General features: G+C 38.1%; 1 protein-coding gene across 1 annotated transcript in view; it reads right to left on the bottom strand.

Moving 5' to 3' along the window:
- DROSHA (drosha ribonuclease III) overlaps positions 1–23,917 on the bottom strand; it is a 78,319-nt gene that overhangs the window by 52,358 nt on the left and 2,044 nt on the right. The window contains exons 2-13 of the mRNA XM_071555007.1: positions 22,045–22,902; positions 21,029–21,127; positions 20,020–20,251; positions 19,316–19,457; positions 15,731–15,885; positions 12,618–12,698; positions 10,778–10,864; positions 10,588–10,674; positions 7,628–7,699; positions 5,999–6,080; positions 4,709–4,783; positions 1,184–1,353 (exon numbers count right to left, since the gene is read on the bottom strand). Of these exons, the coding sequence (XP_071411108.1) occupies positions 1,184–1,353; positions 4,709–4,783; positions 5,999–6,080; positions 7,628–7,699; positions 10,588–10,674; positions 10,778–10,864; positions 12,618–12,698; positions 15,731–15,885; positions 19,316–19,457; positions 20,020–20,251; positions 21,029–21,127; positions 22,045–22,895 (2,133 nt within the window). The 5' untranslated portion in view covers positions 22,896–22,902. The remainder of the gene's footprint in view (positions 1–1,183; positions 1,354–4,708; positions 4,784–5,998; positions 6,081–7,627; positions 7,700–10,587; positions 10,675–10,777; positions 10,865–12,617; positions 12,699–15,730; positions 15,886–19,315; positions 19,458–20,019; positions 20,252–21,028; positions 21,128–22,044; positions 22,903–23,917) is intronic.

Here is a 23,917-nt window from a genome sequence, read left to right as displayed (position 1 = left end):
GAGAGTACAGTATTTTTGTATTTCATGTTCCCAGAAACAGTCTTAAGTTTCTAAAAAAGAAACTTTTAGAAAGTTTTAGCCTGAACAAAAGCACTCAGAGTGAAATCAAGGAAAAAATTATCCTGCCCAAATTACTGTTAGATTATAGAGTAGTTTACTAAATGTAATGCTGCCATACTTAAAAATATGAACTGGAAAAAAATGTTTAGCAGGTTGCCCTGGCTGCAGTTTGGGGACATGTTTTTCAGCTGACGAACTTAAGTTTCTCTTTAGGCATGATACCAAGTCACACCTTTTCTTCAGAAACTAAAAAGCTGAACTATGAGCAAAGGAGGAAAATGAAGTCAGAAAAATAAAGATACCACAACTGAGAAAGGTGCACAGCAGTCTCAAATATCAGGTCCAAAACACATCTCTACTACTGAGACCCCACTTTGCCATACTGACCAAACTACACAAACAGAACCCTGCATTTCATGGGTCATGAATGCAGGACATTCATCTGTTCTTGTGACCCACATTTCTTAACAGTGAAAGTCAGAAGAATTGGCTGAATTCACATTAATACCAGAGTTGAAAGGAGCTGTGTTCAGAAATCATGCTTTAAAATACTAATTGTTCCAAAAATAATAAGGCCATAGGGGTTTCAAATTAGGCACTGAAAATTAATACATACATTAATTAGTGTACACAAAATTCTTCAGTATGAGTGAGAGAAACACAGAAACAATGTGGAAAAAAATATAAAGGCAGAAGACATTTTTTCCATATTCAGGGCATTATTTGAATAGCAACCATTAAATAGAGCTGTCAATAGGGGGGCAAAAAAGAAAGAAGAAAGTAAATAGCAAGTAGTTACTACTTCTGGTCCTGTGTCAGGGAAAAGAGAATGAAATCATGCACATAGAGACTGAGAGAATAGGCAAGTTTTACACACATAAAACATAGCCATTCCTTTTAACATGCACATTGAAACAGTGTCCCCCTGGAAATTCACCCGTCAGTAAAGCGGCAGAGGGTACAATTCTTCCCAGGGTTGGAATAAGTCAATAAATGTTTCTATAGCAATCTGCAACTGCCACTGGTCACCTTTTCCCTTTTCAATTTAGCCTGTAATAAACTCTCTGAAACAAAACATGTGCATGTCATGAGATTGCTCATAAACTACAATTATTTGCTTTACCATGCCAGGGCTGGTAACAATCATCCCTTTGCATTCTTCTGCATATTTCTGCCATTCCAGTTCTTCCCACTGAAGCATATTGGCAATCTCCTCTTCAGGCACCAGAGCTTTACTGCATCGTAACAAGTAGAGAAGAATCTGATGCATTGACAGTACTTCTTTTCCTCCATCTTAAAAACCATAAATATATAAAACACATTTCAGAGAACCACTCCAAAAGCATGAGCATAAGACACTATGCAGAACACAAGCTGTTTGTATGAGCAAAATAAAATGCAAAATGCTTAAGTGATTTGACAAATATGAAGGCAAATGTTTTATTGATGAATACTGCACATGCATAAACACTTTGCTAAACAAAAGTAGTAATGGTAATAGTAGTGAAAGTAATAGTTTTATAGTACTGTAATGCTGAAGTTTCAAACTTGCCTGAAAAAACTTTAAAATGAGTAGGCAGAACAATCAGTTCCATTGTCCAGTTATATCTTCCTTTTCATAATTTTATCATTCTTTTTATAACAGTAGTTAAAAAGCCTTTAGGCATTGTGCAGCTTTTTTAAAGAACACTCAAAATTTTATGGGATACTTCTGGATGAATGTAGAAAGCTATCCCTGAACTTTAAACTCATCTGTAGTGCTCGTGTGCTGCAACTGCAGTAATGAAGACTAAAGAGCCTCCTGCTGTCTCCTGTCACTAAACGAATCAAGGGCATGTGAAAATTGCTAAATACTTCTGAGACCCCAGGAAAAATGCACAGCAAAGGCTGCTTGTAACAAGACAGTATAATCTGATTGGCTTCAGGGTGCCAGCTACAGATGTGAATATGCAAAGAGGAAAGACAAGTGATGGTCCTGACAGATCACCACTCAGAAGACACTGACGATTCAAATTCCACATGTCCACTCCTACATGTAAAAAGTTATTACATGTTACTAAAATGCTTTAATCTTGACATACATCTCTCTGACTCCCTTCTTCAATAAGGGAGATGTTAATCTGTATGGAAGAATCTTCAAGTTGCATTCACAGAGAGTATGAACATTGATTTCCCTTCCCCAGGGAGCAGAAACAATCTGGTCCCACCACTGAGTATATTCTCTCTATTACTACACCCACAAAAAAGTTATGGGGAAGACTTAGAGCAATGTGGGGAATGATGCCACAGCACATGGAATGTGATCCCAGGCACACGGGAAGAGCCTCCCAGAACTGCTGCATAACAGCTGCGCTGTGTAAGATGAAGTCCTCTACAAGACATGCGAGGGAGAAAGCACTTCACTTACTTCAGCTGTGATTACAGCACTATCATACAGAAAAGATGAAAGGGAATGGTGCAACCTGGCCTCTTAGACCAATTAGCTCACTTAAACTCCAAGAGGGACTCTTAAATGGGGAAAATATACCCCAAGCCTCTCTGGAAATATAAAATACTTCTAAATAGCTACAGGGACAGTTTTCCTTCAAATTAAAGCGGGACTCCATTTACCAGACCTGTTTTTCTTTGTCAACAACTAGATTATGCTATTATGCAAGAGGTAGCCCAGGAAGGGAGGGAAGGAGAGAGGAAAGCAGGCAAGCGGGAAGGCAGGCAGGCGGGCAGGAAGGCAGACAGGAGGGCTGCAGGAGGGCAGGAAGGCAGGAAGGAAGGCAAACAGGAAGGAAGGCAAACAGGAAGGAAGGCAAACAGGAAGGAAGGCAAACAGGAAGACAGGCATGCAGGCAGGAAGGCAGGCAGGCAGGCAGGAAGGCAGGCAGGCAGGAAGGCAGGCAGGAAGGCAGGCAGGCAGGCAGGCAGGCAGGCAGGCAGGAAGGCAGGCAGGAAGGCAGGCAGGAAGGCAGGCAGGAAGGCAGGCAGGCAGGTACAGGGCATAGGAAATCAGCAATTAATTTCTATCTTTAAAGAGACAGTTTATGGATGTGTGGAGATGTGAAGCATCACCATCTTCTTTGATTTAGATGTAAGCTGTGTTCTCCAAACATACCTGAAGGAAATAGATTCCCACTCTCTGAAAATTAAAAATCTCGAAGGATATCTCAAAAAATAATCAGTAAAAAATAGAAACTTGATTAAAAAATACCTGTCAAAAAGATGCTAAAATGCAACTATGTACAGAGAAATAACAGGAAGAAGACCTTTTTAAAAAGAGAAGATTGTAAACCTTAGAGAAGAAGCAGCACACAGGAATCCATGTTACAGAGACTTAAGTCTCCCTATCAGTAAACAATTCAACAGCACAGAAAAAGCTGACTTCTAAACTAAAATAGGAAAAGAAAAATCAGAATATAGAAACCCCAAACAGGAAAACACCCTCAAGCTACACAAACCAGGCAGGTCAAACTTACTCTCATTTTGTGATAAGGTCAAGTTCATCAGCCACATGTGGCTTGATAGCTTATTTTGTAAATTGCTTCAGCAAAACCAAATCAATGTTTGCTATCAAGTCTCAGAGGTCTGCTTCTGATTGAACAGTGCTGTGTATCCAGGAAGGAACAACAATTAGAAATACAGTCATCTAACCATCAGTACTCTCCACAGTAACGAGCCAAACCTCATTTTACTCCAGCTATAGTTAATACGACAACTAAGTTAAAAAGCCCACAGCTGAAAGCACCTCCAGGCCACAGCCCTCTTGATGAATATTGTTCCATGTTTCATCTGCACCCTCAGTCCAGCAGTTGAAGCACATCCTTCTGTCCACACAACCCTTCTAGAGCTATCACTGGCAGGATTGCAGGAGGATAAATTTTCAATACAGCCATGACATTTACATCAACTGAAAGTCTGTCCCAGTATCTTACGACGTGTTAAATGCCTACGAAAGCTGTTCACTCAAAATGTGCTTAATGCTCCACAGTGAAGCTTGTCCTTGGCTGGCAGGCTGGGGTTGAATTGCACTGGAATGGTCACTTTTGTCTTTCACAGTTTGCTACAAGGTCTAAGCTTGTATTAAAAAACAGTCAAAAAAACATGCTCGGGGTGTCAATCAGGCTGACCCTCAAAACTGCACATCAAGAATTTTAATATAATCACACCCCAAAGAACACCCTGAACAGGGAAGAGGCCACGAAATACGCAAGATTAGATACCAGCACTCCTCAAATGCCACAGCTCCGCTGTGGAGCAGGACAAGGATGACCAAGCACTGTCTAAGATGACTACAGAAGAAAAAGCTGGAAGCGAGACTTAAGACTGCCCATGTGAATTCCAGTTCTGAGTAAACCATCCACACTTCCAGCAAGCACAGAATCATGGAATATGCTGAATTGGAAGGGAGCCACAAAAGCCATTGAGTTCAACTCCCAGCCCTGCACAGGAGCATCCCCACAAGTCACACCATGTGCCCAAGACTATTGCAGCAAAGACTTCCGGCAGAAGCACCAGATCTCTGCACTGACTGAACCATTTGACTTACAATAAGGGGTTTTTTTGTCGAGTTTTTTTCCTGTGGGGTTGGGTTATTTTTTGAGGCTTTTAAAAGGTTTTTAAATCTAATTTCCATACAGCTATATAATACAAACATTACCTGGAAGAAATCTCACAAACCGTGGCATGAAGTGATATCTGGGACAGGAAACAGAATCATTTTCAAGTGAAGGACCTTAAATATGAAAAAATACAGAAAATTTATGAACAAGAACATATTTGCAAAAGAAAAAAATGGGCAACTTTGCCACAGATGAAATCAATGAATGGTGATTACACTTGATAGGGCCTAAGTTTCAATTCTGAAAGTAACAAAATGCAAAGCAGAGAGGAACAGAGAGGCAACTTGTAGGGAAAGTTTTCATAGGGACAATTTAAAAGAAATCTACAATAATTTCAGAATACAAAGAACCTAAGAAAAACCTCCAGTACTTTTAAATAAAACAGTTTAAACAAAAAGATTGGCTTATATAATTAATTAATTACTTCACTTAAGCCTTACAGACATAAACACTGGTTTATTAGCTCCTTCCTCTTAGTGGGGTGTTCTTTGTTTACAATAACAAAGATAACAAGGAAATTTCCATGGTACTGCTTTGTGGGGTTTTTTCATTTCCTATTCATCATATAAAACTTCACAAGAAAATAACAACTAAACCAGTAAGTACTTGGTGCTAAAAAAGAAAGAACAATCAGAAGCAGTGATACAAAAGACAACACTGATATTAGAATATATTTAGTATCAAACCAAAGGCTACACAAAATATATTAAACCTGTGTGCTCCTCTGTTTAACTGCAGAAAGCGCAGAGTGCATCTCCATAGACAAAGTCAAGACACCAAGACCTACAGTTACTGAAATATAATTCCTTTGATACACTTATTTTTCTTTTAGACCATGGGAAGTATCATCCCTGATATTATCCTTTGTTGCAGTCTTCACAGAAAAAAGTATTTTCATTGTCAAGTCAAAAACATTCAGCTATAATGATAGGTTATCCTTCCACAGTTGTCTGTACAACACTGCTATGTAAGTTGACTGTAGAGAAATACTGTATGTGTAACTTGTTTTTTAGCTTGTGAAAAAAAGGGAATAGTTTACTTGATACCTTGGATTTCAAAATACCACACACATGATACTCTGAAATATTAAATGTACAGTAATATTTACTGTTTGATTTAAAACAACAGTTTTGGATTAAAGCAGAAGTCTAGTTTATCTGTGAGAATACAGAGCCAAGTTTGTGCATTTTCATTGCTACAGAGCTCACACTATTGAACTCCAATATATTGCATCTTCTTGAAGAATAAAGCAGAAGTTTGTCTCTCTCATATAAAAAAAGGCATTTACATTGCTATTTAGCTCTATTTGCCTTTAAAAGCAAAATTACCTTTAAGATTCCAGTCATACAGCTCCAAAATATCTTTGAATAGATACGAAGAGAATAGTTCAAGACCTCTCACACAAAAATTCTGGGAAGACAAAAAATAAACCAAAATTATATAATACTGTAATACAAAAAATGCCACTCAGGTACAGTTAAATAGACCAATGAAAAAAATCAGTGTTTTCACATCTGCCAACCATTAGATTCTGGGTTTTGGAAACAGTATTGATATCTCTGTGATCATCTACTGTAACACAGCACGGTGGTCTCTTCAAAAAACATTGTCAAAAAAGAATGGTATTGAAGACTCTATTTAATGTTCAAATCAACACTTTAGGCCAAAGTTATGAACCTGCAATAACGTGCCAAGCACTAAAACCTTTTCCATCCGAGCAAGCTAAGCAGATGACATATTTCTGAGAACTATCTTTTTCATAACTCACTTCTTCCTACACGCTCATATTAAAATTTTATAAACCACCATCTGTGGTATCATTATCAACTCTATAGCAACCTACCTGTCCAAGACAAATTGACGATTATGACCTCAACAGCCAACAGAAGAGGAGCAAAAAAGACAAAAGGGGGGAAAAAAAATTCATCAGGTGAGGAAGTGGCTCCTTCAATGAAGGAACCTATAAACCTTCCTGAACAAAGTCAGGCCAGGTTAGGCCAGGTTAATATAAATTGTGTATTTATGATATCAGCCATAAATTCTAAACCTAACACCAAAATCTGTTTCACAAGAAATCACCAGGAAAGATGGTCTGCAAATAATGCTGTAACCATTTAACCAGAAGTCCCCCAAAATTATCACTTCCCTATTTTGCCTGGTGGCCATTTGTTGTTTCTGATCAAGATTTGCAGACAACAGCAGATTCACTAAAAAAAATGAATTGCTTTGATCACATTAATCTTTCTGAGGAATTTCAAAGCTGTTGCATATATTTAGATGCCGCTAAGCAACAAAAAAGAGATAACTAGAAAGAAAAATGTAAATATATGTGACTAAATTAAACACTGATCCTATCTTTGTAGTTAATATGCAGGGGTGTTTCTGCACCTTCACACGCTGTTCCACTGAAGCAATTTACTTCACAAACTGGCTTCACCGGGGATTAGTTTGTAATAAAAAACCCCACCACAAACAGATTATGAACTGAATGTGCTTTGTTTGTATCCACAGGAAATTTGTTTTGGCAACAGCTTATATTAAGTACTGATAAGCAATCTTCAGAGTTTGAAACTTAGGATGAAGTTTCAGCTCTGCCATTGACTTATGTGGTCCTAGCAAACAGGTACCTCCATATGACTAATTTTTGTCATCTGTAAGAGAAGGGTAATGCCTAACTCAGCTTACAGATAAGAGGACCTGATATATACTGTATATAACTTAAAATGAAAGGAACCTATGGATACAAGCATTTCTTACCATTTGATTTTAATATATGATAGCCTAGGTAGATGGATTTATGCTAGTGCCTGTGAGTTCAAGTTCCTCTTCAGTCATTGGTTGAGAACACAGCCAGTCTCTTAGAGTCTTTACAAGACGGGATACTGAACAGTTTAATCTATTAAGTATATCAACAACTCTTAACCCACTCTGACTTTTAGACTAATTATCCTTCTTACCTCAGGCATCATCTCCTCAATGAAATGAATAGTATAGTCAATGTTAAATCTGATTACTTTACACAGAGGAATCTAGAAGGAAAAACAGAAATTCAGTATGAAAAACTTCACAGCATCAAATATATAGTTAACACAAATTTATGTAAAGGTATTACTGTCTACTGAAAAGGGCACTTATTAAAACATCTGCACTGGGGGATCATGCAAATGGGACAAAAGCATGTGCAGAGGAAGTATTGGTTCTAACCTCCACCTCGGTGATAACACAACGCTGACAGGAGGGATGGTAAAGGAAGGTTAAATATTGCCATCTACTGGAGATGAAATTTACTACAGAAGAAAAAGTAAACCTATAAACCTCAGTAAACCTGTATCTTCTCACTTGTATATTTGGAAGTGAATTTGTTGTCGGTGACACAGCATGTCAGACTGGTACAATGGTCTGAAAGTAAGGTGGTATTAGGACACTGACAATTCTGTTAGCTATACTGTCTTAAAACTCAGTTTTAAGTCAAAAAATGTAAGAACTTCACAATAAATTTATAGGTTTATACTAATTTCATCCAATAAATATGCTCAGAAGTTAACTCAACTAACTAGAAAGAAAAACATCTAATTCCTTTTTTTCACCTATGAAGAACGTTTCTTTGTGGTCCATAGAATGCTGAAGGTGTTCCACTTTTTTAAAACGCGATTTTCAGAGAAAGGAAGTTACATTTCCAAAAGACCACAACAATGCCTGATCCTCTCCCTACACATGTACAGCTCTTACCAAATTTTACTATTCACTGGCCTGAAAAGAATAAAAGAATCTTGGTACAATTCAGTGATCTATGAAAGTGAAGCAACTCAAGGCTGTTTTACATTGACAAGCACACAAATATCTGAACAGTGCTGGAGTTGCACTGAAATCATGTACATGGCAGAGCTGCAATATTCTGCTTGCATCTTCTTACAGCCCATTGTCAAGTGTTTGACTATTTTGTCTACAGAAATCTGTTAATATCTGCATGATAAATTAAGAAGATGAACTAAACAACCAAACAAAAATCGCTTTTCTTACCATTTGACACAGTATTATAAGAATCTGAGCAGATGAAAACCTGCCACAGTTAAATCACTGGGGCTTAAAAAAATACAGGGACTGTTTATTTACATTCTGAAATGTAATTTCAACTAATAATTGAATACTTCAGAGAAGTGACCATGACTAAGATCTTCATGAATTAGAGGTCCATGTACACAAGCAAATATATAGCAAAGAAACATGTGGTAGGTACTGTAAAATTGGTTTGTTATTTATATTAAGAAAATTATAATTTCTCTTATGACTGAAGTAACCATTTTCCCTAATTCTTGAGCTCAATTATAAGTACTCCTTAATTATTACTCAGTAATAACAGTAGTAAGAGTTAAAACAGTGTGCAAAGCTAAAACTTCAAAGTACAGAAGTTTGGTTCATGCAAAGGTGTTGGTGTTCAGATCTCTATTTTTGCTATTCTTTGCTACCTCCTTTTTATCAATAATGTTCCAAAATGTCCCTCAAACTGCAGGTTTGATGTTGCCAAAAATCATCTCATGGCAGCAAGAAACTCCTTCCAAAAAGCTTTATACCTTATAGTAACAGGAAGTGACACCACAGTGCTGCTTTGTGTTCAAATCTGTAAAAAAAGTAATCATTTGCAGCTGATAACTTCCCCTATTTGGAATACACCCATGCACTATATAGTAAGAGCAAGCTCAATGTCTTCACTAATTACTCATATTAGACAAAAAGAGCTTTCCTTGTTCTCTGTATATTAGAGATTTGCTTAACTCTCTGCTTTCTTGTCACACAGTAGGCACAAAAATTGTAAATATAAGGTGGTCTATTTATTCCTTTAATGTGAGTAAACAAACTGCTCCTTTTAACTCATTTGTGAAGTGAAAATGTATAGTCTTGAGACAAATCTGCCTTGAACCCCAATGCTGAGTTAATACTACTGGGCAGCAGTGCTTCCACACTGCCAAGCCAGAGGCTGAACTCAACTCTCCTCCTGATTTCTTGTCCCTTCCTCTGCCCACCAAAAGTCAAGTGTTCTTACATACATTATGGTAAGCAAACTGTTGAGGAGAAAGTAATTTCTTCTTAGTGCCTCCAGTTTCAGTATTTTTACAACTCAGTCTTGTATTGTTAGATCCTGGTCCTGGTATTGATAACCATTCTTATACTGGGTTTTGGCACTGGTGGTGTAGCTAGTAATAGGTATAAAAACCATGGAAACCAGCACACACTGATTTTTTGAGAAAACCTGAAAATAATCAAGATATCAAAAAATTTTCAAGTGTACAGAAATTAAGTATTTGCATATTTTCTGTTCAGATTTGGCTGACTTAGCTTATATTGGAAAGGCAGTGCAGTTAGGTACCAATCATATCCTTTTCTTGTAATAAATTTTTTTCAAAACATAAACACTTGTAAATATGTACAGTTTTACTAAAAATCATAATTTGCTTAGTTCCTGAAGAAACTGAACAGCAGTTAGAAAGTTGGATACATCCAGGTAAGCTTTAAAGAGTGGATCTCTGAAAAGGCTCATTTGTCACTTAAAGGGAAAACCTGTTTTGCTCTTGGTAGTTTTTTAAACTTTGACAACTTAACAAACCTACTCATTCAATTTAAATCCAATTAGCAGTTTTAACAAGCTATTCTATGGTTTAATTCACTTCCAAACTGTGAGACACATAAAAACATTACTTTGATGAACACCACAGCCTCAGTCACAATTTGAAGATGCTGGTTACCACAATTAGTTGAGACAAAACCTGAGACTCATCAGCACAAATGTCTTTCCCCTGTTATTTACCCAATGCTGGTAAGATGTTTAACATACATGTATTATTGCTTTAGAGTTCTGCTTCAGGGAAGAAATAGCATACCTTCTAAACAAACCCCAAAATGTAGCAATGAACATACTTACGTTTGTTAGTGGGGCATGTGCAAACATTGAGAACCCTTCAAAGATATACTCATGGTCATCATATTCAATAACAGTAGGTCTGTCTGTCTTAAAAAAGCAAACAAAATCACCACAGAGTAAGCAAGTTTAGTGTATTTGTCACTGTAAACAAAATTTGAGTTGTAGTTAGAATTATTTATGAAGTACTTACTAAGAAGTTCGTGGGAGGCGACACAGTAATTCGATAGTGGTAAAGTCTTCCAGCATTGTTGGTCATGGGGCGACATGGTTTGATGGGCTTAAAGAAAGAGATAAGCAGAACTATGTGTACAGTCAAGGCAAATTTAGATTAAAAGAGAGAATAAAGCATTTCTAATAGCCATGAAATATGCATTAGGAAAAATTAAATAAAAGCAGGTAGTCATAATTAAGCATTCTGGGAAGAGGGAAAGTGTGGCCCTTAGCCACACTTTCTCTTTCAGAAATAATTTTAGTGCTATTCAAAAGAAAAAAAGGTGAAACGCATTGTTGTATTTTTTTCATTTTCCATTTGACTCTCCAATTTTAGACACCACAGTTAGTTGTTTACAGACTGATTTCCTCTTCTATACAAATTTATTTCAGGAAATGTATTTTTAAAAGCTTACAAAGAGGAACCTGGACCTCACATGATAAGGTCTCAAGGTACGTTATCAAAACAGACAGTTATCAGCTCATCTGCTTGGGGCAAATCTGAGACCTGAAGAGAAGGAACTAGTCTACCACCACAAAGGCAGCTCTGGTAACCCCACTCTGTCTCCCAGGTTGTAATGCCTGACTGTGAGGTCCAAAGGCAGTCAGCTCTCCATGCACTGTGGTGCAACACGAGACACTGTGGATTCATGTTTCCTTCCTTTTTCTGAAGCAGTTCTGTGTAAACACCTCAAACTCCTCAACAGTCAGAGAAAAATTATTTTTCATATGCAATACATCCAATTTGCTGCAGTACAGAGGCTGACATCAGGCTGTTCAAAACACATCTGTCTCCATGGGAAAGAAACCAAAAAGTAAAAATCACTGCAGTGAGCAGAGTACTACTCTAAACAGCATTGCAAAAGTTGGTCTGATGGCAATGGGGAGATAGCTACACCACTACACTGCTCTGGACACTTTGGAAAACTATCCAGTAAGCAGGCTGATTACACAGGCTATTCAACCCCCAAATCAGCCTTCTCACTGCTGTGACAAGACAGTTACATACCAGTTAGTTTAAAGCTAGGCAGTTTTGTCTACAGGACTGTAAAAACCAGTATAAACTAGGAGATCATCTGAAACATCAGATTCCCAGATGGACTTGCTCCAAGGAGCAGCTGCCTTCATGCAACAAGTTTTATCTTTACCTAAGTTTTATCTCTCCTTCTGTGAAAGAAAAACACTAGAGATTACATGTTGAGGAATTGATCCTGAACTGGAGTGATTTCTAGTAAGCTTCAGACTAAAGCCATTTTTCTGAACTTGTTAAATTCACAGAAACATGTGTAACTTCTTAGCTGCAGAGAAATAAAGGTTTGTTTCAGTAAATATATGTAAGAAGGTCTGTTGAAAAATAAATCCTTAAAGAAAAAGATAAATTGTACAGTCTATATGCTAAGGAAAGAACATCTCCTGACAAGCTTTCTGCTCCTTTAAACAGCAGAATTACTATTTAGTTTTCCTTTTTAAGTATTCACTTCACAAAGCAGGTCCTTCACAATAGTCATCCATCTAAAGATAGTACAACTTTGATTACAAGATCTTTTCCATTAACACAACTGAGCTTCAGAAACTTAAAAAAACCCCAAACAAACCTAGAACTAAACAAACACAGGTAAAAGTATTCCAAGGTCTTCAGGTGGATTTCATTACCAGTTTTGCACCTTAAATATGAGGTTATATAACAAAACGATTTAAAGTTGCACAGGAGTTTTTTACTTAGCCTGTAAATCATGGGGAAAAAACCTCTAATCAACCCAAGTAGGAATTTACAGCAGAAAGTTTGTATTCACAATTGCAAATCTTAGAATTACTAATACCTCTTCTCCAGGATAAATGCCATGTCTTATTCCCGTTCGTCGAGCTTTAGCACTGCACTTGCACAAAGGTCCATCATTCATCTGTCAAAACCAAAATAGGATTCTGTTTTTATTGAAAAGTGGTTTTGGGAAAGTATGTTGGTTTTAATGCCTGGAGTGCTGATGCTTCTAAAAGCCTGTCATGCTTAGATTAAGTGGATGTTCTTAAGCCAATAAAACTGAAAACAGTACAGACTAATGTGAGAAAACTGCACAACAGTATTAGAACTTTATCATTATTTCAGAAGTACAAAATGGAAACCAAGACTCTCAGGAGAATTCTACCTCTATGCAAACATATACATCTTTTCGATTTCTTATACATACAAACAGCCCATTGTTTGCCTAAAATGAAATTCAGGTCCTACACATGCATGTGCCAGTATTTACATGCTGAAATCTCCACATTCAAACACTTACTCTGCATTCACTGACTCAAAACTCATTCCTGACTAACCCCTCTGCCACAGGACAAGGATATCACTTCAAACACTGAAAGCAGATCATTTGAGGATTTCACTTGGTATTTTAAATAACTAATGAGAACACTTCAAATCCATCCTGTGAATAGATCAGTAAAAAAGATAAAGGAAGGAAAAATACCACTTCAGTATTCTTTATGGGTGCATGAAGTAGTTTACCACAAAGCGCCAGTGCACACACTACAAAGCGAGTGTCTTCTTTTCTGCTTTCATGACCAAGATCAATGCAGATTATCAGTTACTGCAACACACTAAAGCTTTCTGCTCTTAACACTATGCTTGTTGCAGAAACACAACAAAAGAAGCCCAGAACCAAACCAGAGGAACAAATTAAGATCCCAACCCCAGGTTTTAATCGAAGTTTCAAACTAAAAACTTGAACTGTTTTTCAATTTGGAAAAAAAAAAGCAATAACCTTGCAATGCAATACAAAAAAACCAGCAGAACTTTTCATGTTTTTACAAGAGGTCAGAAAATATAAATAGCACCCACGGTGGGGCTAAATAGCATCATCACACAATCCATATAATGTGAAGATGCCACAAGAAACCAGAACCACCAAACTGCTGTTAATGTTAGCTTTAGGCAGTCAAAATAAGGACGAAACTTGTACGTTCTGATGGCAATTCTCTGAATGTTCACCTCACTTTTTAGTTTCTTAAGACTGGTATGTGCAAAGAAACGTAAGAAGCAGGGCACTTCTACTCCTTTGACAACTTAAGTCATGCAGTCTTAATGGAATGACATGAGAGCTTGCTGTTCATGTTCACACATTTTTTCCCATACTCAGACCCTCGAGGAAAGTACAGGCTCAAAGAAATTGAATTATGCTTAGAGGTAGAAGCATATTTCCCCACTGGCTTATACAGCCACAAAAGAGAAGAGAGTTAAAAATGCAGTCAACAGCTAATTGCTCATGAGTCCTCCAAAACTAAGTGCCTACAGAGGCTATTTAAATAATCATTTATTTTCACAAATCTCATCCTTAATCCTTGAAATTGTTCAGCACTTCTAGTGCCTCTGTTATGTCAAATGCACAGACCAAAACTGAGAGAGATGTGAAGTACTTATGAAGCCCAGGACTTGAGAAGCAAGTCAGATAGGTATCTATCTTGTACCTCATGACACTGCTTATGGAAAAAACACAGAAGAGCAATCATGAAGACACGATAAAATCATGATGAAAGATCACAAATTTACATTAGGCAGTGCCTTCTTTTTCTGACCAACAAGGAAACAAAACCAAGCAGATAACACTTGTAAGGCAAAGGCCACTGTGGTGGCACTGGATTTAACAATTTATTTTCTGGCAACTATCAGCACTGCTGGAGATTACCAAAACTGACAAACAAACTTCTCAGACTGAAGGGCTGTGAAGATCCATCCCACAAATCTAGCTCTGTGTCAGACAGAGTACTTGCAAAAGTGTGCACGGCAATCATACCTGTTTTATTTGGTGGCAGCTAGAAGGCATTTTGGCATACCAGATAAATACTTATGAAAACTTCAAATGTTTTCAAATAAAATCTACTCAGAAGTAATAGAGCACTGAAAAGCTCACCATGATACTATTTCAGCCCTTTCAAGACAGATGAAGAGGTAGTCTCAATAAAGTTTTTGGCAAAGAGTTTTTCAGCAGGAAACTTCTTTACCAAACACTCCCAAATCTATTCATTCTGCAGATATTTCACTTTTTTTTTTAGCTAATATTCTGTGTAGAACTTTACTTTAAAGTGTGCCCAAGAGCTATGCAATTTTTTCAGTTAAATATCTAAACAGTTTGCTAATTTTGTTTTCCATACAAACAAAAACAGCTAGCTATGCTCAATTTTTTTTAAAAACTAGAAGCATAAATATGAATCTGTAATAGAATATTCAACAGACCTTTGAATTACCACAGTGGCAATATGTATGGTAGTATCTCTTCATGTTATGATTTGTTGCATGCTGCACTCATGCATCACACAAAATGCCAGAAAAATAAACTTACTGAGATGCCACTTGACAATGAAAGACTAGATTGTAAAATATTTAAGTAAGAAAGATGAGGATGGTAGATTTGCAAACAAAAGCTAGTCTGCTGTGCAATGTTCAAAACAACACTTCATGAGCTCAGCAATTACATTTAATGAGAACTACAATCTCCATGAAAGTACAAAAGAACAATTACACAAGAAATTAGAAGCATTAACTGCATATTTAAAACATTATTTATCATTATGAGCCGAGAGCTTTAAGGTGAAAAATTTGTAAAGGATGTAAACATGTTGCCTTTTCTCCATCACAGAGTTCATTTGTGTACATTTATCTCAGGGCTAAGAGGACAGCATTAGCACACTGTTAGCAATTCAGGTTTTATTAACGCTGTCAGACATGATTCCAACCGAATAATCCCCATGATTAATTAGCTGGAACCACACTCTTGAAATCAACAGTGAAGTGCTTTGAAGAACATGAGAGAGAAAAGGGAAAGCGGCTGAAGAGAGCATTTTAAAATAGATGTCACCCAGCATGTTTGACAACACAGCAGAATTTTCAGTATATGGGCAAGAATGACTTTTGGACACACAGTACTTTTTCTTCTGACTGTACCTGTCCTGGATCATTGTACCACAGTTCTTCATGCAGGCGATCAGGGTGAGCTTTTTTACGCTTAATTTCTGCAATGACGTCAATAACATCTGAATCCGAACTGCTCGAGCAGCTGCTGTCATCATCAGAGTCACACTCTGACTCACTGGAGCTCTCTAATTCACACAGAAGAAATAAATACAGCTGAAAAACACTTCCACATGCTCTCTTCTCCATAGCAATGCATTCTCTAGCATGACATGTCTAACTGTGGCATACTGAAAGTTATTAGAGTTGTGCATGACACACTAATAAAAAGATGGACAGCAATTGCATTTCTAATTAAAAATTACAGCAAATACTGCAGATATTAACCACCTATAACAAGTGCATCTGTTTGCACACATGAGAGATTGTTGTTTGGCCACTCAGGAGCACCACTGATCAGTTGTAGAAAACCAATTTCAGTTACTTGATATTAGAGCTTTTAGAGCCATGGCTAACACAACCATAAAGTTAAAAAAAATAAGAAACACATATAAAGTCACTGGCATGAGGCAAACAGAACCTCTTATTTACAAGTTAATTCTCTTTGTTCTGAGCAAAATTCTTATGTCCAGTTTCATTTTACCTAAAAATGCTACTGTCTGTAGCAGGATATTGTCTAGTTAAGAGTTCTGAAACAACACATATGTTTAGAATTATTATAGAACTTGTATTGTCAGACTCATTTTTCAAAATCAATTCTTTCTAATAAATCCATTAACACATACTGGAAACCATAGGCAAGAAGAAAACCTGGAACTACTAGCTTAGTAAATCCAGTAATAAATTTTATTGAAGTTCAGTCCTGTGAGTTTTCCTCCTTATTGTTTAGAGATATTTTTCTCTTTATTAACTAAAACAATTTATCTGGTGTATCAGAAGGGATAGCAATGCTAAAGAAAAAGGAAGAACAGAAGATGGTTTCACAGAATCTCCTATGCTGAAAGAGACCAACAACAATCCTCAGAGTTCAGCTCCTGGCCCTGCACAGGACATCCTAAGAATCACATCATGTGCCTGACAATGTTGTCCAAACCCTTCTTGAACTCTGGCAGGCTTGGTGGTATAGTCTTATACCATCTCCTTTGTGGTATTGTCAAAGCAATGTTAGTAAGTGTCTGGACTTAATATTAGGGAAAAAAAAGCGCACACAAAAAGCCCAGAGCTTGATCTGGCATATCTCTAATCTCCTGTAGTGCTTTAAAGTGATTCCTTTTCTTATATATGTAATTTTAGTCACTCATTTGGAGATTTCAGCTCCAACTTCAATAAATGCCTTCGTAGACAAGATGTATACCAGGATGCAAGTAAAGTCTACTATTGTTGGAATAAAATGCAATATTTCCATTTCTTCCATCTCTCAGTTTTGACTTAAGAGAAAATTTATTACAGTTAGTGCTTTGAAATACACATATTTACTGAATACAAGACTCTCCATAGTTTAAAAAATGGGTGAGATGAGAGAATATCCCTAGTAAAATATTCCCCTGGGGTTTTTTTAAATCAAGATGCATTTTTACACAATTCACAATTTGGCATAAGGTGTTATATCAAGTTTTCTCTAAATGTGTGTACACCTGTATTCCTGCAAATATACACAAAGACTTAAGTTTTAAAAGTTCTCCAATATACAATTGATTACTGTTTAAGTTTAATTTCAGGTGCACAATGAGCACAGGACTTGTGAGAATAAGCTGGAGTTCTGAAAGATGAATGCAGAACTTCTGGACTTCACATATTGAAATCATAGAGTCATAGACTGGTTTGGGTTGGAATGAACCTTAAAGATCACTTAGTTTCAACCCCTCTGCCACAGGCAGGGACACCTCTCACTAGAGCAGGTTGGTCAATGCCCCATCCAAGCTGGCCTTGAACACTGCCAGGGATGGGACACTCAGAATTTCTATGGGCAGCCTGTTCCAGTGCCTCACCAGCCTCATGGTAAAGATTCTTCTAGAATCAGCCTTTTATGATCTAAAAGTGTTCCTGGAGTGTTGCAAACCAGGGCCTAGTGAGACTGCACACACCAATGTGATGTTCAAGCAAATCCCAAGTTTATTCAAAAACACAGGTATATATGACCTCAAGTGACCCCGTCCCAGGTGCAGTGGTCTGACTCCAATTGGTTGAGGCTGGAAACATGTCCTTTTAAGGTGAAAACGAAACCTGTAATGTGGTCCTCCAGACCCACCTGAATCAGGGCTGCAACACTGGAGTGTACTGCTATATCACTACAATACACAGTTACTGCTAACATGAGTCCAAAGAGAGACAGCATTTACTGAAATACAAAACAAGACAAACTACTAGACATTACAGAAGCATGACTGTAGGAGTAGCGGGCACAGACATCAAATCAGCCCAGGGGACCAGAAAAGACAAAGAGCATTCGGGTCCTCCAGAAAGACTGGGAAAAAACCACAGGGAAATTGCTCTTGGGCATATCATATTTTAGCCTGGAGCAGCAAGCTTTCTTCCTGGAGAGATCTGAGGAAGTGAGGGCTTTATACAGGTATGTTGAATGTAGCAGTTTTGTCCTTGATACATCCACATAAAAAAAAACTCCTAAAACCCTCTACAGTTAACTTTGATAGTGATTTTTGAACAAATTCAAATATATGCAATTTTCAGTTCAAAAAATGGTTTAAAAAATTGTTTCCTTCACAAAAGTGAATTCACATTTTATTTCATCTGTGGGTTTTTTTATTTCATCTTGATTGTATCCTTTTACACCATAAGCATCTATCTGACCATGTCATTATGTCTGTATTTCAACTTTAAATATCACGTATCAAAAATTCTGAAGAGTTACTAAGCTGAGATATGAGAGTCTGAAGCATCTCACCTGGCAAACATGAACTATCAATTAAGAAGCAAGCCCAACAGTGTCTAAATTACTATGCCTACAAATTTCTTGAACTACAGCAACTGACTACAAGTACACTATGAAACACTGAAATACTGAAAGTATGAAAAGAACACCTAACAGTTCTCACAAAACAAGAATAATACCTTTCACTGACTCTTGAGTAGAAAAATTGCTATAAAAATCTCTGCCCTGCTAATTTAACCACTATTTTCCCAATAACTGATGCTACTGGGAAATGTATTTCACTGCAAGAAAATCCATATGGGTGGCACATGACAATGCAGATAAAATAAGTTATGAAAACCGATACTTCCACGTAAGTCCAATCACAGTAAGCAGAGTTGCACAACAAAAGTACAATCCAGAAGAAAGACTCAGTGCCATAAAAAGCAGACCTATGAGTTTATCACCACTAATCTTGCTTACTTTTTAGAAATACAAGACCAGAACTCCTCAAAGCCTCTCATGTGCCACTCTCTGGACTATCTGATCATGCTCAGGGTGCTTTTCTGGGTAAAGAAACTACCTCTGCTTCAGTCAAAGCTAGAGTAAAACTCACATGGATACACAACACAAAGGAGGGATTTAAAAAACACAGGTTAATCTACCAACATTATTAAATACACATAACTGACAAAACAGTTTAACTACAGATTATTCCATTTCAGAGCTTTGTCAACTTTTCAGCCTACCTAGATCTTCATCCAGCTTGGTCTTTGGTGGCTCCCATGGTGGCCTGGCTGCTTTGGCCTTTGCCTGTCGTTTTCCTAACTCCTCATCAAACTTTTCATACAGATCTCGGAGCTTGCTTGTTCCTACCACAGTAGAGTCTCCCTGTCAATAAAAGAAATCAGAACAACAAAACAAAAAAACCACAGTGTCAAAATAGCACACAAACACAACACGTAGCAGCATTTCCGAAGAAAAGTTAAGAGGGAAGGAGAGACAGGCCTATGTAATGAAACACAGAAATACCTATTAAGGTTTTAACATACCATTACATTGGTACCATTACCAGGTGAACCAACAGAGAAATTACTTCATTTGCTAGTATAACATTTCTCCAAGGTTGTGGGAATATATAGTGCTTCAGGTATCTTTGCTCAAATACAGGTATAATGGAAAAAAAATCATTCCCTCCTGGAGGATAAAAAAATAAGTATCCCTCTTCCACATACCACTAATGGGAATGCTAACAAACAGAAGAAATTGATGAAATTAGAGAATAGCACCAACAAACAAAGCCCCTAACTGGGTTAAAAGACTGAGATGATTGGGAGGAGGGAAGAATTAAATGACACAAAACATGATGCTGCTGCAGGGTTCCTATTAATCAAGTAATCGAATAATCAATAAAGGACCGTGTACAGTAATTTTAAAGTCCTCACAAACATACCACTTGATCCATAGGGTCATTGGAGTAATAGCTTTCAGAATGGGTACAGCGAACCCAGACTGGCTTAAGTAATTCCTCATCTTCCTCTTCATTTTTTTCAGATGCATTTTCCTCTGATTCTTTGTCTTTGACAGCACTATAATTTTTCTCTTTGCTGGAGCTCTGGTTCTCAGACCACCTTTCTCTGTCCTCCTCCCATCGTGGTCTCTTTCTCTCTCTGCTTGGAGATCGGCTTAGTGGGAGAAAGCAAACAAAAGCAATTCTCTTTATTATTTTAACAGTGATAATTTTATCATGACAAAGAGTTTGCTTCTGATTAGTACATCGTTCCATCACAAAACCTAAACCAAGACAGTATGACAAAAGAATTAGGGTTTTATTAGTAGGATTATACAGAACCTGTACTTCTGTTACTCTAACACTGTGGTCTGTCCTTGAACAACATGATTTGTGATATTCCTTATGTATTGCAAGAGTAATGCTTTCAAAAGATGAATTAGGAAAACTACCTATGTTTTGTTTTTCATCTCCTCTGCCTACAAAACCTATAATGTTGCACTGACTTCAACTAGCCAGCATCCAGAAGGAAAGGTGCACCAATATAAGAAAATCCCCTAAAAGACAGAATGACTTGAAGTAATTTTGGTATTGTACAGAGTGGACAGTGATGTAAGAGGAAGTCTTTAGGACAGAGCAGTGAAGGTATCTCTCCACAGATTAATCCTGTTTCTAACTCTACAAGGTCTGAGATAATTGACATTTGAATGTATAAGCAGATAGTTATAAATTTCAGACACTCAGCTTTTGAGTTTCAAACCAGGCACATATGCACACACAAAACCTCATTAGTGAATGCAGAGATCCTCAAGAGACCACATAAAACCTGCCTTACCTTCCTGCTCTCTTTTAATCTTTTTTAGTAGGAACTTTCTGGTGATCAACATGCCTTATCCTCCTGCTCTCTTGTAATCTTTTCTGTAGAATCTGTCTGGTGATCAACATGCCTTACCTTCCTGCTCTCTTGTAATCTTTTTTGTAGGATCTGTCTGGTGATGCTGATCTTCTGCTGTCACGGTGCCTGTGTCTCTCCCTCTCCCTCTCCCTCTCCCTTGGGAAGTACAAAAAATAAGTTAAATGAGAAATCAAAAATTTCGTACTTTCCACATGTGAAAGGAGAACAAAAGCAACTTGAGATCATGTTATGCAAAATGAAGTCCACATGCTGACTGCTAAAAACCCAGATATTCCTAACACCAACATTCAGAAAAAATTTGTTGAAGGTAGTCACCTATCCATCTCCTCTGCCTTTGTCATAAAGCTATCTATCTCAATACAACAGTTAATTCATACCATGCGGAAGTAAATTCTATGAACTCACCATCGGAGTTGTAACCATTCTTTCTCTTCTCCTGTTACTAATGGCAAAGGATAAGATTATTGTATCTTTAACCATTCTGAATGCCTCAAGGAAGGGAAAGAAAACTTACTGAATGCACAATAGCTTTATAAGCACAGCAGTCATTCAAATGTTTGAGGCAAGCCCTATCTTCCTTTCAGCCACCTAAGGTACACACAAAAAACCAGGACAAATACAATGTTGAAACTATGACTCTTACCTACAAGGCTCAGCTTGCACATATGCTAAAAAATTTGACAGCCCAAATACATTTCTGGGGAAAAGGAGCTTTAAATTAACCAATGGCTTGGGGAAGAGTGATTGGAAAGCTGCCCAGCAGAACAGGAGATGAGGATATTGGTCACAGCTGGCTCAACATGAGTCAGCAGTGTGCCCAGGTGGCCAAGGAGGCCAATGGCATCCTGTCTTGTATCAGTAATAGTGTGGCCAGCAGGACTGGGGCAGTAAATGTCCCACTGTACTAAACAGTAGCTCTTTGAGACCTGAGTAGTGGCTACCTCCTGAGCTGGAGGGGAAAAACAAGGGTGAGGGAAGAACATTGATGCCAATAAATACTGCAGGATAATGATTACATCTCTCCCCCTGCAGACAAAAATTCCTCAAGTTACCTGTTTCGCTCGTAACTTCTGTGATGAGGCGATATCCTTCCTCTGTCATAATCAGCCCGGTGACGACTGCTGTCCTGCCGCCTCCTGTCTGGACTCCGGCCTCGGTCCCGGCGATCCCCATGGTTAGCAGAACGATGCCTGTCCCCATGGATGTGACCGTGTTCACGATGTTGGTGCTCATCATAGTGCTTGCTCCTGTCTGGAGACCGCCGATCACTTTGAGGCTTCTCTCCCTGGTACTGGCCCGTGTGCCGAAAATGGCTGCTGCCACCACTGCTGTTGGCAGTGCTGCTCTGAAAGGAGCCAGAGTTGTGCTGATAGCTGCTGAAGTTAGGTGGTGGGAACGATTGCTGTGAGTATCCCGTGGAATACACGGGCTGGTAATTGACTTGCTGTGGCATGACTGGTGGGGGAGGAGGGTGCGGTACTGTGGGAGGAGGCATCATGTAAGGAAAGGTGCTTTGTCCAGTAGGAGTTCCTGGCACAGGAGTGTTGCTTGGATTTGGCACTGGTGGAGGAGCGGGAGGGAAACATGGAGGCACTGGGAAGCTCTGCCTCATCTGGTGGTTTGGAAATGGTGGCCTCATGGGACACTGGCTGATGGGATTTTGGGTGGAAGGGGGCACTGGAGGAGGATAGGGCACAAAATCCGGCCTGGGAGGCATGTAACCAGTGGTTGGAGGGTTTGAATAGGTTGCTGGAGTGGTAGTTTGCTGGTCATACTGGTACTGTACGGAGGGCTGCTGTGGGTGAAGCTGCCGTAGGTTCTGAGGGCGGTAGGTCTGTGTTGAAGTTCTTGCTCCTGGTCCCCCCTGACCACGGGGACATCCTCGCCCAGAATGGAAAGACATGGCTCACCTTTAATGAGGAAAATCAAAGTACAGTGTCACACAACTTTTGTCAGTTGCCCTTAATGCACTTGCAGGAACTACCCCTAAAATGCTGAAACTACAGTTTCTGCAGTTTCCTTCAACAGAAGGAGCAACAATGTCTACCAACTTTCACCAGGAGCTTTGTGCTCCTCAGACCTCTAGTACAGGTCATTTATGCCTCTATGATTCCTTCAAGCCCCTAATCCATGAAAGTATTCTACTGCCTTTAAACCAGAACCCAAGCTAAACAACGCTTTCTAACTTAAGGCACTATTAATTTCAACAAATTATTGACATGATGACTGGTCAATGATACAAACACCTCTACTAGTACTTAAAACACTTTGATATAAAACCCTCACATACGCCATACCAAAGAAACCACTCCTTATGAACAAATGCAGTTGTCATCACAAGTCATATAACAATGAGTTCTTTCTAGAAAATAATTCTAAACTTTGGGCAGAAAGACTTGACAAACACCTCACTGCAAGTTACCTGATCCAACAAATCATGTGAATTTTCAATGAGATAGTAGTAATTTACATTCACAATTGATTCCCCAATTTACTGAAGGACTGAATTCAACAGACCCTTCAAAGTATTTTAAGTAAGGTTAAGTATATTTTTGTGGATGAGAATTTTAGAGGTTACAGAAAAAAATGTGTGTAGACTGTACTAATCCTCCATTTTTATTGAAATAAATGGTTCCCAGAAATCCCTCACCTGCCTTCTTGGCCCTGTTTCAGCAATTGCCACTGCTTCAAGTAGAGGCTTAAGTGTTGCTTAAAAGCTTTGCATGCATTTAAGGCTTTGCATTATTGTTTATAAATGAAAATCACTGTGCTTCATCAGCTAAAATTGATTCTTTAATTACAACGTTAAGTTTCAAAAACTGAAAAAAGGGGGAAAACACTTTGAAAATTTAGGCTGGAACAGAGGTAGAGTGAAAAAAAAATAGCTAAGCAGTCACAGAAGTCAAATCCTGTTTTCCATAAAAG

The sequence above is a fragment of the Pithys albifrons genome, chromosome 4, assembly GCF_047495875.1.
Source record: "Pithys albifrons albifrons isolate INPA30051 chromosome 4, PitAlb_v1, whole genome shotgun sequence".
NCBI lineage: Eukaryota > Metazoa > Chordata > Aves > Passeriformes > Thamnophilidae > Pithys > Pithys albifrons.
Note: the sequence above shows the minus strand (reverse complement) of the source record. Positions and strands in the feature narration are given on the sequence as shown.